Below are 18,338 nucleotides of genomic sequence, written 5' to 3' on the forward strand. Positions count from 1 at the left end.
ATAAAATATATTTTTATTTCTACTTTTTAAGAGTTATTACCCGATTATTATCCAACTATTCGTACACAACTTATATTGTATCTATTTTACTTATATTATTAAAAATATATATATAATAAATATGGAAAGAAAAGTACTTAAATAAACAAGTAATCGATTGTTTATTCCAATAAAATATTTTTAAAATAATATTAAAAATACCAAATAATACAATGAAATAAATACACAAGGAGAGCTGTCATACGTTAAAACGTTTAATTGTATTTAAAAAATAATTTGATACAAAGTTATCATGTTTATATATAAAGCTATGAAAATAATTTAAAATACAAACAATACAAAATAATTATGTATTAATACCTTAATTAACCTTCATATATATATACTGTATATCGTTGAATAAAAATCTATAAAATGGAAATCAATTATATTATAATTGTAAAATGTATGGAGTAAACTAGATTTTTTTAAATTTAGTAGTCCTAGTAGTAATAAACATGCTCGAGTCCAAATATTACTTTGATACAAGACTAATACCATTTTAACAAAAAATAATACGTTGGTCATTAATATAATGTTCACTCTATTCCTACTAAAAAAATATGTGGTATTTTTAAATTATTATTGAAAGTACTATATTCAAAATACCGTATTCAATCTCTCCAGCTCGTGTTCTCGCTGCGGAAGTATCGCGATGTTTGACGCGAGCAGCAGCTGAGTTTCCTGAAAATGGCCTCCTGGGGACGAGCTTCTGCTCTTTTGCGAGCGTTTCTCAAACACAATAAGGTTTTCGTCGCTCCTCTGTGGAGCCGAGCGGCCGGTACCGGACTCCTGGGCTCGCTCGTCGGGACAGGCCTCTTCCTGTACCACCGGAACCATGTTTCCAGCTGGAGTTTACCTGTTCCCGTCGTTCACGCGGACGAGCAGAAAGTAAGTTGGAGAACTTGAGGCGACATGACAGTCGTCAGTGGAGACACCAGAGAAGATCTTTAAACACAATCTACATGTGTTTATGTTGTGTTTGTTCAACGCTCGGTCCTTCTTATCTGCAAACAACGGCCCCACCCACACACGCACGCACGCACGCACCCACGCACGACCTGTCTGAACACAAACCTCAACATCTCGTCTCTCAGGAGGAAGAAGAAGCTCCTCGACTGTCCGCCAGGAGAAGGAGGTTCAACCAGTTCGCGTCAGTGGTGTTCGAGCTCGAGCCTTACATGACGCCCAGAGACTTCCTGCACTCCGTCATGCTGGAGGACGTGGACCGTGAGTGAACTCTGACTGAAATAACATGTTGGTGAAGTTATTTATTTTCTTTTGGTTCTTTGAACGCAGACAAACTGCAGAAGAAAGCCTTGAAAGAACAGGTGACGACTTTTTTTATTGACTTTTATTAAACAACAGAATGAACACCAGCATCACTAAATTTAATTTGAGTTTTTGGCAGAAAATATTCTTGAAGTGACGGATCCTCTTGCTTGTGTTGCAAAATAAATGATGAACTGTCATGTCGTGTCCTTCAGGAAGTGAGCGACATGTTGAGGGTCGCATCTCGCTCTCGTGCGGGAGATGAGCTCTTCAGAACCTGGGGAGACGACGGTGAGACCCCAACATTAAAACACGCTTCTACTGGGAGGCGGTGTTTGAAATTAATTATTTAAAGGGATAGTTCACTCAAAATTTACTAATTTTCTACTCGACTAAGGGTTGGGATTATTTTCAGTAAGTAATCCGTCCCTTTGGGGAGTTATGGGTAAACATGTTTGTTCATTTTAATGTAGCGACTGAAGCCCAGTTGATGCGTTAAAACATTCAAATACCTCCATGATGCTCGTCTGTAACGTCCTTTTATTAAAGCCTCGACAAGAGGAATTGTTCTGGATTTTTTTAAAGTCTATTCAACGATCGTTTGTGGCAGCAGTTTAAAGAATAACAAGCAATATAAACCAGAAGTACTCTGGGTAAATAACACGAGCGCTTCCAGTGTGGACTGTATGTGATCTGTCTATGAGCGGTAAATACAGATTTATTTAGGCTTCAATACAAGAGGGTCTTTACAGACGAGCACCACGGAGGTATTTGGATGTTTTTGAGTGATGAGGACGAATCACTGACCTCCAGTCGCTACATTAAAATGAACATTTTTGCCTATAACTCTAAAAAGAAACATATTAATCTGAAAATAATACCAACCCTTAGTCGACATGAGGGTGAGTAGAAAATGAGTGAAATTTTTAGGCGAAATAATATCTAGTCTATTTTTTTGTTTTCTCTAAATCTGGCATTTTATTCCACTTTGTTGCAGGTTTGATATCCTACACTGAATATCTGTTCCTGCTGACCATCCTGACCAGTAAGTCAACTTAACTGACCTTTTTTTGAACATTTCCTTTTCCTTTAGAAACTGATCTGTTCATACTATTATATAATAATGTAGTGAATTAATTTGAACATCGGTTTGTAGAGTACGAGTCAGTAAGTGTTGGAACCATCTGATTGAATCAAGCAGATAAATACATTTAAAAATGTGATATCGAATCGTTGTCGCTGCAGAGCCACGAACTGGTTTCCACATTGCGTTCAAAATGCTGGACATCGACGGCAACGAGCACGTGGACAAGAAGGAGTTCATGAAGGTGAGCGGAGGCTCGATGTGATCAACATTTTTCTCTTGATGGAAGAACACTGTCCTTGTTTTTACATTCCAAATGTCACCGTTTTTTTTTTTACTGCTGCCTGAGAAGCAGAGCTGCTGCTGCAGGTGAGTTTGGAGGCGGAGCCTGAGAGGTGAGAAGAGATGACATGTTGTTGCACTCGACCTCTGGTGCTGGACCACAGCCTGCATGCCTGCTTACTGTGTTCAGTCCCTTATACGTGTCACTCCAGAGGACGACAGCTCGTCCATCATCTCACCTTTGAAATGTCATTTATGTTTAATATATAAAAGGGAAAGATTTGATTTCAAATGTTAGTTCATGCTATGATATTAAAACCTTCCATTAAGAGTCGTGAGAAAACAAATGGGTATTTGAGACAATGTCTATCTTAACTTAAATCCCTTAAGAAATACATTTATTTATAGATTAACATGCATTTATACATCATCAGCAGGAAAGTTTTATAGTTTAAACACTGATCTCATTAGGCAAACCTTGAATAACAACCTTGAAGTTTAGTGGAAGCTGCACAATATATTTCTGGAAGAAATTCAACCAAATCGAACACATTTGTTGAAAAAAAAAAAAAGTATATTTTATCGGAGTAAACGTCAAAGTTGTCGGGACGGCTGCAGACGTTTGTGGTTCATTGTTGACGACGCTGAGGACCGTTGTGCATTTGTCGCACACTTTTTAAAAAAAACTGCTCGTCTGCCTGGTTATACAGACGTTAATTTTCAGACAACAGTTTTTAAATATTCATCATGGAATATTTGAACTTGTGTTGGAGCAGCATGAGCTCGAAATCTATGGATCTGAGGAAGAACATGAACATGTAAAATAAAGTAAATTTTACTAACTTCTCCAGCTGAAGAACATCATCTGTAAGAGCAAGAGAAGAGCGTCAAAGGAAACCTCAGAGGTGAGTTGTTGTGTTGTTGTTGTTAGTGTTGTGTTGACCTGCTGGTCGTGCAGGAGGCCGAGGAGGGCGTCAACACCTCGCTGCAGGCCTACTTCTTTGGCAGGACCGGACAGAACAAGCTGCAGTATCAAGACTTTCTGAGGTGACAGTCCACGAGAATATATATACATTTTTATTCCTCAGTGTCGCACAACTCTTCCATTTCCACTCCAGGTTCATGGAGGACCTGCAAGCAGAAGTCCATGAGATGGAGTTCCTGCAGTTCTCTAGAGGGATGGACACCATGAGACGTGAAGACTTTGCCGAGTGGCTGCTGCACTACACCAACGAGGAGAACAATGAGGTCTACTGGGAGAACATGAGGAAGAAGATCCCTGCTGGACAGGTGTGCCCCCCCCACAGCGTCCTTTCACCTGCAGGTCTGAACTTAAACGTTGTCTCTTACAGAGCATCACATTCGAGGAGTTCAAGGTCTTCTGCCTCTTCACCAACAACCTGGAGGACTTTGCCATCTCCATGAAGATGGTGACGGAGGCCAACCGACCTGTGGGCATGGGTACGTCTGCCGTCTGTGACGTTGCTGCTGCTGCCTCCACTCAAGCGTTTGTGCTCCTCAGCTCAGTTCAAGAGGGCGGTGAAGATCGCCACAGGTCACGACCTCTCCGACAGCGTCCTTGACACGGTCTTCAAGCTGTTCGACATGGACGGAGACAACTGTCTGAGCCACAAGGAGTTCATCGGCGTGATGAAGGACCGAGTGCGGCGAGGGCTCAAGGTGACCTTCTGGTTTGACTTTGTGGTCCTTGAATGCATCTCCTCACACTGTGGGTTGCGTTCAGGTGCAGCACCAAAGCGGTCTCTCGGGCTACTGGAAGTGTGTGAAGAGGGAGACACTGAAGGGGGCGAAGGAGGCTCTGGGAGGCGGACGCTGCCCCATATAACCCGCCGTGAAGATGGAGGTGAAGAACCACTAGTGCCTTCTACTACATGACTGTCAGGACTCACCTGTTCCACGATCTGTGCATTTCAGAGTCAATCGTTTTTTTACATCATGACCACCTTCTTTTTTTTATTAGCGGATCCACTCTGAGTTTACATAAAATCTGTGTTCTGTACATGCATTTATCTCACTTTGATCCATAATGTCCCCCAGTTCAGTTTACATTCGATTCTGGTCTCGCTTCTTCACTGATGTTCAACTTTGATTGGGAAACTGACGTCAGTTTTGTGAGACGCTTCCACTTCATGATACCATAAATTGACTGGACCAGACGTGATGCATGAAGACTGAATATGATCAGGACAGAAATGTTCCCTCGGAGTAGCTCCTCTAAATCAGAGACCATGGTTCTCAGATGTAAAAGGATGGCATCACAAGTGAGGGAAGGAAGGGAGGTGATGACACTGGAGGGATCAGGTACACTTTGATAGACCCATGACTTCAGTTATCCATCATCATCATCCATAAACAATCCTGTGTGTCCAGTCATGTTGAAACATCTAATGTCCTGCGTGTCAGTGTTTTAAAGTTAATATAATCCAAAGATCTGATTCACATGTGTTGATTTGCTGACAAAAATAAAAAGGATCAAAGTAAAGAGTTGTTCTGGGAAGGTTTCTGTCCGCTTGTATATAACCTGGTGTGTTGTGCGTTTGTGAATAAAGTTGTGTGAAAACACTGGACGTCACGTCGGTCTACTTTAGTCATTTATTGTAGGATTGATTATGAGGGTTAACCATCGTGTGGCGCTAATCATCTTAGCATACATAGAGTGGAAAAAGTAAATAGAAGAAGAAGAACCTCGCTGATCGATGAGAACGTTAGTGAGTGACGGCGAGGTGAGCGGTGAGTACACAATCAAATAAACGTTTACGTCGAGCAGGAAGCCATCTTTGGTCTTCTTATAAACAAATACATAGAAATTTGTATTGTATCAAAAATAGAAATTACAGCCATATCCAAAGTAAATTCACATTTTTGACGTACAATAGAGGAGAAGCGTGAATGTCATACACGTTCAATCCTTGGCTTAAAAAAAAAAAAGGTTTTTGCCACATTTCAACATTCTTTTGTAGTTTTGGATGAGTCCAAGTGAGTAAAAACACAAAGATTGTCATTAGAAATAAAAGGGTGTGTGCTTTCAATCGAGGGGGGGAGGGCGTCGACATTCACACGTGCTGCAGCAGACCCTCGTCTGAAGCCAGTCTGTGTTTGTAAGTGTGTTTGTGTAGTTTACTGTCCTCCTGAAGTCCAGAGCGCTTCTGTCCTCAGAGGTCTTCTTGATCGACCTCTGCTGGAGGGAACTGGGAAGTGCTTCTTACCGGGTTTCATCAGCTGTGGAGAAAGAAGACGAGGTTAGATCACACTGAGCATGAACAACATAAGGTCTGCGAGCCACATTAGGCCCAGATTTTCCTGATGGAACACGATTTGTTTTGGAGAATAATTGTAAATGTTTTTTATACTGAGTTCATCTCAGCTTCCATCATCTCTGAATCTCATGACATCATCAACACTAGCAAACATAAAAATATGATAAATATAGTACATTTATGGATAAAGTGAATAAATACCTGAACTTTTGATCTGCAAATTTTCCTTTTTAATTCGTCTTATATTAACAATCGAATCGATAACTCTTGACCTCTGCAGCATCTCCACAGTTATCAAAAATCTTTCTGCATCGTCTTGAGGTATCAGACCGTTTGTTTTGCAGCAAATATCATGTTGGACACATGTTGGACACGTATCGTAAAAAAAAAAAACACCCAACAAGTTACTCATTAGAGATCCATAGAAATCATGGAAGTCTTGTGAAGTTCTCACTGCCAATCATTCACAAGATGTTTTGTAGAAACAATACAGTGAAGACCACGAACACCTTAAAGCACACAAAACATTTTGGATGACAAAGCTGGTGAAGAGCTTTAGGTGAACCTCCTGAGACCTCTTCGATCATTTCTGCCAATACTTTGTTGTTGTCATTGTTTTTTTTCTTTAGACTAACTCGTACAATTACACAATTGTACACTCATTTCTATCAAAACCTTTCAGCAGAAGACTTCAACAGCAACTAGCAAACAGAAAAAGCTCAGGAAAAAACTGTTGCAAATACGATCTGGTCCAGTGTCATGCAGCATCAACGTTTGAAATTGACATGTTTTATTAAGTTGAGCTGTACGGTCTCTTCAAACAACATCCGACACCAAACTTAAACTTTAAGTACACAAGGTGTTGCGTTACAAGTTGTCTAAACTCCCAACAATAACACAACTATTGACCCGATTCCTGACAAGACTTTCCCATTTCACACACAAAGGCTGGATGCAACACAAGTTTCACTTCACTGTGTTGTAAACCCAACATGGGATTCTTTTGGTGGTGCCGGTAAAGGATAAATAAACAAGACAACACAAAAAAGAAATGGAAAAACAGAATCAAGCACCATGGCAGCCATTCTGCGGCTTTTAACACAAATCAAATGTTATTTTTATATAAAGTTGCTAACTATGATAATAACAGGCAATGGACAGAAGTTTGGTCAGAACCTGAAACACTAGTTCATCCGAGAACCGTTTCCAGATCAAAACCTGACAATTCTTTAGGTTTCAAACTCACGTACCATTCATGATATGAAGCGCCGTCAAGGGTCGTTCTCCTTCTTCACAGTCACGTCTCCATCGCCGGCCAGGATGGTGGAGATCTCCCCCTGCATGAAGGCCCACGGCACCGTAGACCCCGCCAAGGGACAGCGTTCCCCACTGGGGCAGTACACCTCGCCGCCCTGACCCTGGCTGCGGATAAAACCCCGGGTGCAGGGGAAGCAGAACTTGTGGTGGCCCACCGAGGGACACTGGACAAAGTGAGTGTCCTCGAGGCGCTCCCGACAGAGGGTGCAGCAGAGCAGCGTCGCCTGTCCGCCGCTCGACGACTCTCCGGCGTTAGTGTTGCTGCTGGGGCCCACCTGGCCCATGGCAGCCTGGGAGACGGAGGTTGCGGCGGTGGACGGGCTGCTGCTGGTGGGACGTCCGGTCGTGGACGAGTGAGCCGAGGACATGCTGGGGCTCTCCCGGGCCATCTGAGCGGAACTGAGGTTGTCTGCGACGCCCATGAGAGACGAGATCGGTGAAGGCTGGCTGTGAAGACGAGGCGGACCGTCCGGAGGTGCGGACATGCCCGGATGAGGCTCCATGCCCGGGTAAGCCCCCCGGGCCCAGAGCTCTCTGGACTGATGATCCTGTCGACCTTCAGTCTCTCCGTTTTCAGACCCCGGGGATGGTTTGCGGCGACGAGTTGATCCCTTCGCTTGGCCGGGGCGTCCGGCTGCAGCCATGGGCAACCCCGAGTCCGGCTGTGGCAGAACCTCCGGGATGGGAGGTTCTTTGAACATTCTGACACCGTCGTTGAGCAGCTCCGACAGTCCTCTCCAGTCCCCGGTGCCTTGCCGCTTCTCGTACTCCACATAGCGTAACCCAGAGTTCACCGCCTTGCCGGCGTCTTTGGCGGAATCTCGGAACATCTGCCTGACCAGGTCCGGGACCCCCGAGAAGATAATCCCAGAGCCGGCGGGATACTCCACAAACACCTTGAGCTCGAAGTCCGCCGTGGCGCTGGTGTCGAAGGCCAGGACGCGTCCCATCAGGTTGTGGTCTTTCCTGAAGCGCACGGTGAAGGGCACGCAGCTGCACAGCGCCACCAGGACATCTCGGACGGCTTTGGGTCGGTTGGGCCAACCCTCCACCTTGTTGCGAGCCACCTCGTTCAGCTCCGCCATCACCTCGTTGCTCCTCCACAGGGCAGGGTCGATGCCCACCAGGGCGGACGTGCTGGCCCCGACCCCCAGAGACACCACCTGTCTCCTGGCAGCATCGCTCATGAGGGGTCCCGCTGAAACGGCGATAGGCGTGGCTCCGGTTCTGGAGCCGGATAATGGAGCTAGTAGACCATGAGGGGCAGCGACCAGACCCTGAGCTATGAGCGCTTGCGAGATGGTCCCGTGGAGAGCCGGCAGCGCTCCGGCCATCCGCCGGGTGTTGGGACTCTGCCTGCTGCCCTCCGAGTCCTCGGCTCTGTGCAGACCGTTAGGGAGACGAGGGGAGACCCCGTACTCACCCCTGCCTCTCTCCAGGCGCTCGCCGTGCGACCTCCCGGCGTCGCTGGGCCCGGACGTGCCGGGCTTGCTCTGCTGTGGACCGGGAGACCTGCCGTCCAGGACCCCGTGTGAGCTCTTGAGCTGCCGCGCCGTTTCAATGAGCAGTTCTATCCGGTCGGCGCCGTCGTAGTTGACGCAGCCGCGACACACGGCCTCGCTGAACTCCCACAGCATGGCCCACGGCATCTTGGGCAGGTCGCAGAGGTAGCACCACTGCCGTCTGGAGGAGGACTGCGAGGCGGAGGACATGTTGTTGACAGGCCCTCGACCAAACTTTCTTCGGGGAGGCCTACTCGGTACGCTCGACGTTTGCTGGGATTCCTCACCCCACCGACACGGGAAAAACTCTGCGCTGGACTTTAACGAACGCTAGGCTAACAGCGTGACTGTTAGCGGGCACATTTAAAAGTTAACGACGTCTTCTTTGGTGGTTTGTTCCCGTCGAGCTGTGTGGAAGGAAGTAAAATGTTGCTAGACACCGGAAACACCTACGCGGATCGCGCCGCACTGCATTCTGGGGGTTGTAGGATTTCGGTCTCAGGTTACCGTCGTTTGTTTTGTTTCCAATTGAGACTCACAGGCACACCATCAGTACATAGGAGTTTAAAACATTCGTAATAAAATAGAAATGTGCTTTAAAATAATATAAGCAACGAAATTAGCTTCTAAATATATATACACATAAGGGATTTCAGGATATAAACGATATAACAAACGTTTATTACATAAAGCACACAAAGATAAAACGGAGACACTTTGATTACCAGTTCACTTTATTTAAAAATCGATGATGCTGTCAAGGTGTACATGTTTGAGAAACACTGGAAGAGGCCAATCGTTCAGGAGTGATGGTGAACTTGCGTACAAACTTTAAGACCGTACAAATAAACAATGACTCCCAGTTTATTTTTATTTTAAAACTCAAGATTGAAAGACTCTGGAACGACTTGGTAGTGTGAGCATACAAAAATCCTCGAACACAAAGCAAAAAAAAAACAACAAAGTAACAGGTTTCTACAGCACATCGATGCTAGAATTGATAAATTCTTAACGAAGGGAGGAAACACGAAGTGTGAACAGATATAATGGATTTTTACTGCAAAGATACAGAATAATGGGAGTTTAGCTGGTGTTGTGAGTGGTGGAGAAACACAGCTTCAGTGTGAAAGGGTATGGTCCACCTGAAGAAGAAGACAAAAGGTCAGTACAAGGTCAAACACTTAAGTGCAGCATGAGGATTGACCACTTACTTGGGTTCTTCATCTGGTGGTGGTTCATCAAGGACAGAGCTTCCATGGCATCATTGATGGATTCCCACTCCAGGAGGCCGGAGGAACTTCTCCCACCTTCCACACACACACACACAAGATGAGATGAGATCACGACCCCCACAAACCACTTGTTACCTTTGTTCGAAGAGGACTCACCCTTTCCAGGGAAAAGCTTCACATTGGTAGGGTGCTTTATTCCCAGGTCATCACAGATCTGTGAAGAGAACAAAGGTCAGTTTCCGGGAGGTCTACAAAAGGTCTCTTCTGTGGGGCGCAGTTGATACCTGGTTGAAGATTTCGGTCGAGATGTCCGGCTGCGCATTGAAGAAGTGGAGCACGTTGCTGGGGTGCTGGATTCTGTTTTTGGCAGCCTGATCCGGAGTGGTGAAGCGGTTGTTGCGCGATCCATGGAAATCTTTGAAGCTGCTGGTGTTGTCCTCCAACTGGTAGAACTGTCCAGGGACGATGGCCTGCTGCTTGGACACACTGTAGACCACGAACCATTAGAAACTCTTCACCTCAGCTCCAACTTGTTTTAGCTTAAACATTTACCAAACAATGATCTTCTGCTCGAACAGGAAGGTGTTGTTGAGGTGACTTATTGCTCTGTCCACAGAGTAGCAGTCTCCCATCTCCACCATGGCAGCCCCTGGTTTACTCTTCATGAACTTCACCTATGATAAAAAAAAAACACCTCACCATTAACCCATTGATGTGAAACCCCAAGTCTTACACAAATACCTTAATGTAACATTTATTCAGATCATCGAAATGAGAACTATATATATAGTATAAATAATGCTTAAAGACAAACGGTTTCCTCGTTTGGACTGCAACTATAAAAATCAGTGGAAAACTTATTTTAGCTATAATGCTCCACTGACCTTTTCCACGTTTCCATAGAGACAGAAGATGTTGAAGACCCTGTCGGCATTGATCTTGACTGGGTCAAGTCCATAAACCATAAGAACAGCAGAGTCAGCGTGAGGTCCATAGTCAGGGCCTGGCGGCCCATATCCAGAGCCATAGCGTTGCCCACCACGACCACGCCCTGCCATTCCTCCTGGTCCCATGCGGTGAGGAGGGGGCCCGTAGCCGCCCTCCTCACTATAGCCATGGTATCCACCCTGAGGGCCACCTGATAAGATCAAAACAGCACCATTTGTGAGTTTGATATGGTTTCAAAATGTTTTTAGTTTTAAGTTTTTTCACCATAATCTGGGGGGTGGTCTCCAAGAAGAGCTGGTTGCCGCTGACGTTTGTTGGGATTTCCATTTGGATCTAAAAAGTGCAAAAAATAAAACAGAATTATAAAAATAAATGTGAGGTCAGCTCACAGGGAAACATTTCTACAGAACAGGGTTGTGACTTCCATGCAGGGGAGGGAGGATGTTAAAATGATACGAGGTCTGCGGTCTCTGGTTGATACATAATGGAGATTTTCTTTGCGTTTTCTGGCGTTTCATTTTAGATTTTACTTTCATAAATTTTAGTCTAAACACACACCTTGTGAATTGTTCCAATTGCCTTCACCATCAGCATCTGTGCAAGTACACATACACACAAGTCCAAATTAACATTAAAAAGTAACGTTCATACCGTGACAATGATGCAGCTGAAAACATGACAAACTAGAAGCAGTATGAGCCATAGAGGCATTAAAATGTGTGCTTGCTTCCGCAAAGTCTTTGACATGAAACTGTCCCTGTTAGAAGAAATCTGTGTGATTTAAAATATTGTACATCGGTCGACTGCAGCCAGTGGACTACAAGATCTAATAATGCAATGAATGGTCAACATGTTACATTGGGATGAGAACAGAGAGACACAGCTCTCGGTTCACACAAAGCTAATAGTGACAATGTCAAAAGGATTTATTGATATAAAGACAAGAGTTCTGAAAGAAAGTACAAATTTCTTTGGCTTGATTTGTTCCAGTGGTCAGATTTTAGGTAGACGAAAAGTTAATATCACAGCTGGCGCAAAATAAATTCTCAGGACCTTTTTGAGAAAGTCAAATAAATATCCAAGTTTTTATATTTGGTCCTTAATATTGCAAGCAACTTCTCAGAAAAAACAGGTTGCCAAGTAACAGATCCATCCATCAACCAGGACTGGGGTCTCTTCACAACATTTACCCATGATCCGTAGTTTAATTAGTAAAGAGTTGGCAAAAAGATGCTTAAACGAGATTCAATGGATACATTTGGCTCATAAGTTAGTGATGATAAAACTGCATCTATCTACAAGTTTGTGAGTCAGCAACCTCGGTTACACACGGCACAGAACCATACGACTCATTTAAATTTAAAAACCATCCACCCGTTTCTGATCACTGAAACAAACCAAAGCTTCTCTGTAACACTGGAAGTATTTTGTGGAAGCTGAGGAAATGAATGCAACATGTATCATTCAGCAAAAGCAAACAAACTATTTGACAAGAATCAATAACAACTATGTGTAAGGGCGTCCATAACATTCATCTTTTAGTAAAAAAACAAAAAAAAAAAACAATTTTAATGAATGAAATCCTTGAGAATTGTAGAAATCCTCGCTGTGTGGTGTCCTCAGTGTGCTGATGTAATGAACATCGTGATACAACAGATCGTTGCATGTTTAGTCTGGACAATTCACATTATGGCCGTCTTGTTCAAGTACTTACAGCACCACACAGAGGCCGGGGACACATTGGGCAGGTCTTCTTGCCAACCTCAGACACCAGCCACATCATTCACCACCTCACTTTTGTCTTCTGTCCACTTTTGCATCTCCAGAGAAAAAAGTTTGTCCGTGCGAACTTCCTCAGCATCCTTTTTTATAAAGTTTCCATTTGGAGGCTCATTTCCAGCTTACCATGCTCAGACAGCAAAGCAGGACATGTGATGGTGGGCTGTCTGTCCACTGATACACTGAGCCAGACCTGTATCACACGGGAGGCGTTAAAGGCGTCACTATTGACGATTGGGAGAAGGGGGAGGACGGAGGGGGGAGAGAAAAAATATTTAGAAGCAACACAAAAAGAGCAGAGAGGAGGAGGGGAAATGAAGAGGAATGTAAAGGGAAGAGCAGAACACCAGTCCGTAACTTCTGTTTGTCTGCATCTGTGCTCGTATGCTTGATGGGTGTTTGTGTCTTCGTACGCCCCCCCTGAAGATGTTTCTTCTCGTGTGAAACTGGCTCTCACGCTTGAATGTTGCTTTGGGGGGCCATCAGCCTCTTGAAAAGTGAAACGGCACCTATGGCTCGACAGTAAGCCAAGCGACGATGTGCTGTCATGACACTCAGTTGATGAGCCATGGATGTTCAGTTCGTTGTGCTGTCGTGTTGTGTTCATCACAGGCAGATAGAAAAAAAGTGGCATCTTGTTTACTTTCGAGTATATGGTGACATCTGTTCACTGTTGAGGGTGTGCCTGAAACTCTTCTGCTGGTGCTCCCTGTTGTTGTGTTATGGCAGTACATCCAGTGGACTAGGAGGTGTGGCCATCAATGGCAACGAAACCTCACCATGTGTTTTGACAAGTGCGGCGACTCCTCTGGGTCTTGCAGGTGACATGTGTGGTACTGGTAAAGAGGTGGTGGTAGCGGCTGCTTAGCGTAATGAGCCTGCAGTGGATATGCAAGGTATTGGCATGAAGTTGTGTTCCTGTCACACCAACCAAAACGGTAGTAACTTGCCGCCACCAACGTTAAAATGGAATCCAGTGTCAGCAAGTGGTGGTGAGGACAATGATGATGATCTTGATTAAAAGAAGTGCGGAGTTGTGTCCAGTATTTTGATCCCCACTGTGTCCGATGTTTCCCGTTTAGCCATTAACGGCTGAGGATGTTGTTCTGTCAAGACAAATGTGACTTTTGGCAGAATGCGTCTGCAAAAAGTCGAGGTGAACCTGTATGTATTTGCACAAGGAGGACACAAGGAGTACACCTCTGAATCAGGAGGCAGCACAAACCTTCCAAATAAAAGATCAAATAAAACGTATACCCGCACTGTGTTGCGATCATGACAATTGCTATAATCCTGCTCGAGTAAAATAAATCAACAGCATTTAAAAGAAAAAAACCTGAACTGTAGTTAAAATTATAATAAATACAAATAAGATGTGGATTCAATTTGAGTACTGTTGAGAAAAACTACAAATGAGTGCATATTATCCAGATTTGTTTGACAAAGTACATGTGAAGCAGCATTCCATATAAACATTTGTTTAATAACAGACCGAGGAATTGTTTTTTAAGCAACTAGTTAACTCAAATCTACAGATGGCAAGAACATCATATTTGGCGTAATAATTTAAGAGTCCACTCATTTTAAAAGTAGTTGCATATTGATTAAATTTCATTTTATTATAGGCTACTCGTTTTATTATTTATGGTGCTTCAAATCTCCAATATGTAGTATATATAATAGCTTAGCAATTATATGTTAACTCAAACTTGTAAGTGAAAGGAAGTGAGTTGTGAGCTGTGACATGCTCTAACAGGAAATGTGAAACTGTCAAGAAGCATGTGTTTGCTACAGTGGGTAGTGAATTGGGCTCTTCCCATGCATTCTATTGAGGTTTGCTGCCCTTCGAGGTTCCTCCTCATGCCCTTTGTGCCGGTTGTGTGGCAAGAAAACAAATAGACTGTGTTAGCGTCACAGAAATACTGCCCTGGATTGCCGAGATAATCTTCTGTGTAGATACAATGCATTTCTGTGTAGATAAAATGCATTTCTCTGCAGTCAAAGGCAGTAAACCCGGAGGCAGATATCTCTTCCACTCCCATACAGCGGCATGAAAGGAAAATAGGTAGAAATACAGAAGTATTTAGATTGTACGTTACCTTGACCACCCAGGTTTGGGTTTGTGTAGTCCCAGGTGTCTTGGTCATTCTTGAAAACATTCAAAGTAGGCGGCTGGAACCGGAAAATTCAAGTGTCATTGCTTTATTCTCGTTTTAGTTACTAACAAAGAAAAATATTTACCTTGGCATATTCAATCTTCAGAGTGCAGCAGCCGGAGTAGATATCTGCCCCGTTGAGTGAGGCTTTTGCTCTCTGGGCACTCTGGACCGAGTCAAATGTGACAACAGAGTTAAGGTGTAAAAATTAACATATAGTTCCTTTTTTTCAGATAACCTTGTAACCACAGCAGTTGGATGTAGATCAGGAATTGACCTTCATACCAGTTCAGATCATTTAAATTAAAATAGAATTCACTTAAAAAGGATATTCAACCATGGCTTGAACTCCATTCTTCCTGAAGATGACAATCCTCTGCACTGGACCACAGTTGTTGCAGATGGTATACAGAACATCCTGTGAAATCAAACAAATGATAATGATTTCCCATACTATGAATATTTTTGGATGTTAATATATACATTTCTTGACACAACAACTTCCAATCGTCTTATGACTAACCGTTGTGATTGGGTAGATGGGGTTGATTATAGTGAGCAGCAGCACAGCGTTGACGCTACGGTTGTCATCTCCATCTCCAGGGCGAGAGATCTTTTGGCTCGTGGAGTAGTTGATAAAGGCTGGGTGACCTGCAATGTAAACCTGGTTCTCTGCTGCGTAATTAACAGCATTGCAGGATCCATTCAAGTCCTCGTACTCCACCAAGGCCTGACGTCTCTTGGGCATCATAACGACATAACTGAAAGGACGTAGGAAGAGAAAAGAAAAACGGGAACATGAGCCAAATTAGAGAGGAACTTTGGAAAAAGCAATGTAACAATGTTACATTACATGGATGTACATGTTAAGTTGGACATTCTGACATACATAATAAATAGCTACAAGAGAAAACAGGCCTTTCCGCTGGGGGAAAAAGTATATTGAAGTTATAGTTCTCCCAAAATTGAAACTTCGATCATTTTCTGCTCACCCTCATGTCGCCTGAGGGTTGGGATTCTTTTCAGAGTAATCAGTTCCTTTTAAGAGTTGTAGGCAAAAATGTATGTTCAGTTGAATGTAGCGACTGGAGCTCAGTGGTTTTCATCTTAATCTTCCTCCAAAAAGACACTTAAGAACATACAAATAACTCTGGTGCTCTTCTGTAATGTCCATCTTGTATTGAAGCCTCAATATGAGGATATATTCCAGAAAAACTTTAAAAAGTCTATTTTTTACACTTAATTGTAGCAGAAATGTAAATAAAAACAAGTGATGGGATTGCGAGTACTTCCAGAACGCATACAGTCTACTGACTACACTGTATACTTCTTGTCTGTATTGCTAGTTATTATTTAAACTTCCACTACAAAGAATTAAAAATATAGACTTGTTTATTTTTTTTCCAGGCAAAATTTTAGGACAAGGTTTCAGTACAAGATGGACATGAGGGTGAGCATAAAATGAGTTAAGATCGAATTTTAGGGGAACTAACCCTATAATGTGATCATGCATTTTTTCCAATCAATATCGATCATGTTTGGACCATTCTTTTCTTCTTCTTTTTTAACAATAGGAATGTATTAGAGAAGCATTTATTTTTAACCAATAAATGCCTAGGTGTGCATTAATGGACAGCATTATAATACATTTGTAAACTTGTAGTAATATTACGAAAAATACTAGTATAAACCCTTTAATGACTACAGAAGGAACGGTAGTAGAACAAACTTAAATTAAAAAGATGTATTTACCTGATCGCGCCAAACTCTTGCAGGGCTTCGATCAGATCAGACTCCATGATTCCATCCACCAGGCCGCGGATGTGCACCACCGGGGAGGGGAGCGGTTTGTGGGGATCCTCGTAACCCTCCTGCGAAATAAACGATTTCATTCAAACTTTGCACGGCGAGGCGAGACTTCAAGTTCATCAATACACCGGTAGACATCTTTCAAGCAGAATGTGTTGCTTTTCATACGAATCAATGGGCATCTACGTTAGCATTTATGGTGCTATTGTGGCCTGTTAAAATGCGCTGCGCACCGGGTCACCTAGTGCAAATAATATCCTGCAATATACGGTTAAATTGACCATTAAGTAAATATTTAGCACGTGTAACAAGGCAGAGTAAAACAAATACGGATTATGGATTTAGGTTAGCATGCAAACTGTAAAAAGAAACATTGAGGTCTAGAGTATGCTAGCTATTTCGTGCTAACATATGTAGCTTCACCTTACTACCACACTACATTCATTTTTTTGACCCCTAAATGCAGTATTTTCTAGTTTATAATAACAAATGAACCAAATAAATAAAGTCCACGTACCGTCGTCATCCCTCCGTCCTCAGTTTTCTGTCTTTTCGTTGCTCTGCCGCCTTCTCCGTAGTATCGGCCCGCAGCAGCAGCCATGTTGTCTCGTCCCTTATGCCAGACTAATGCGGCGTTCAGGGTGTGTGGGGGGATACAATTTGAAAATCGTAAACGCCTGTTTCATTGTTTTGGGTTTTTTTAATCTATTCAGGACCAAATACGTTGCATTTAAATAGCAGCGATAGCGTGTTTCGAGGATTCAGGCAAGAATCCTTATTATTACTAACGTTTATAGCAGAAAGGCGATGTTGATACTACTTGGTATTAAAAACGTCGAAGTTACGTGAACGCATCAGCGCATTGACCTTCTTTCCCTGGTCCTGTTACATTTCTCATCCTTATTAATAAAACTAATATAACGTAGAATTAATCATTCTGGAACTCCTGTTGTGTTATCAGTTTTATCTTGATCTTTAAAATATATACTTTATTGAATATTGTTTTGATTGTTAAAGCGCTTTGTGACCCTGGTCTGGAAAAGCGCTATACAAATAAAAATTACTTACTTACAACTTGAACAATAACTACAAATTAAGGCTAAATATGTATTTAAATGTTTTATTTTATTTTGCTCTTACCCATGATTCTCCTCTATGTCCAGATGTGAAGACTAGAACAACTTTTCCTCAGATAAATAATACTTAATATTCTTTTTTTTAGTGTGCTTGAAGAACGGTCACGGTCTGTTTTAGTAACTCATTTATTCATTCCAGTGCAGCTTTTATACATCCTTTCACTCTTCATCTCAAAAGCGAGGTCCTTTTGTCCTTTTGTGTGAGCGTCTACGTCACCACTATCTATTTATAGTTGTGGTTTGACGAAATAGTTCTGGAATCAACCATTTAGGTTGATGAAAGCTAACACTCTTAATATTTACGTTCTCTACTTTTACTGTCACAAGCATCTTGTATTTTACGCCAGTTCCTCCCAATAAAGTCACAAGGATACACTTTTAAATGGGAACTAATGTAAGTTAGTAAGTAAGTAATTTTTATTTGTATAGCGCTTTTCCAGACCAGGGTCACAAGGGCTTAAACAATCAAAACAATATTCAATAAAGTATATATTTTAAAGATCA

General features: G+C 42.8%; 3 protein-coding genes across 4 annotated transcripts; 1 reads left to right on the plus strand and 2 right to left on the minus strand.

Moving 5' to 3' along the window:
- The first annotated feature begins 708 nt into the window (after positions 1-708).
- micu2 (mitochondrial calcium uptake 2) lies at positions 709-5,270 on the plus strand. Its single transcript, XM_087807062.1, has 12 exons — positions 709-930; positions 1,137-1,269; positions 1,339-1,370; positions 1,527-1,602; positions 2,309-2,356; positions 2,557-2,639; positions 3,529-3,582; positions 3,636-3,724; positions 3,796-3,967; positions 4,030-4,138; positions 4,200-4,357; positions 4,422-5,270. The coding sequence occupies exons 1-12, from the start codon at positions 730-732 to the stop codon at positions 4,521-4,523; spliced, it is 1,257 nt and encodes a 418-aa protein (XP_087663188.1). The 5' UTR covers positions 709-729; the 3' UTR covers positions 4,524-5,270.
- A 38-nt stretch (positions 5,271-5,308) lies between these two features.
- Positions 5,309-9,268, minus strand: LOC148066482 (interferon regulatory factor 2-binding protein 1-like). 2 transcript variants are annotated; one of them, XM_087807061.1, is made up of 2 exons: positions 7,198-9,268; positions 5,309-5,917 (listed from the first exon to the last, which is right to left on the minus strand). In XM_087807061.1, the coding sequence occupies exon 1, from the start codon at positions 8,982-8,984 to the stop codon at positions 7,227-7,229; it is 1,758 nt and encodes a 585-aa protein (XP_087663187.1). In that variant the 5' UTR covers positions 8,985-9,268; the 3' UTR covers positions 5,309-5,917; positions 7,198-7,226. The 2 variants fall into 2 exon arrangements, with proteins under 2 accessions (XP_087663187.1, XP_087663186.1); XM_087807060.1 differs by having other exon boundaries at positions 5,311-5,917; positions 7,206-9,266.
- A 222-nt stretch (positions 9,269-9,490) lies between these two features.
- hnrnpl (heterogeneous nuclear ribonucleoprotein L) lies at positions 9,491-17,929 on the minus strand. The gene is made up of 15 exons (XM_087807034.1): positions 17,839-17,929; positions 17,216-17,322; positions 16,642-16,760; positions 15,413-15,650; positions 15,220-15,307; positions 14,975-15,069; positions 14,833-14,905; positions 11,513-11,548; positions 11,219-11,287; positions 10,891-11,144; positions 10,559-10,680; positions 10,291-10,492; positions 10,163-10,220; positions 9,986-10,081; positions 9,491-9,916 (listed from the first exon to the last, which is right to left on the minus strand). The coding sequence occupies exons 1-15, from the start codon at positions 17,840-17,842 to the stop codon at positions 9,858-9,860; spliced, it is 1,620 nt and encodes a 539-aa protein (XP_087663160.1). The 5' UTR covers positions 17,843-17,929; the 3' UTR covers positions 9,491-9,857.
- Between the last annotated feature and the right edge of the window lie 409 nt (positions 17,930-18,338).

This window comes from Callionymus lyra, chromosome 14 (genome assembly GCF_982586985.1).
Source record: "Callionymus lyra chromosome 14, fCalLyr1.hap1.1, whole genome shotgun sequence".
NCBI lineage: Eukaryota > Metazoa > Chordata > Actinopteri > Syngnathiformes > Callionymidae > Callionymus > Callionymus lyra.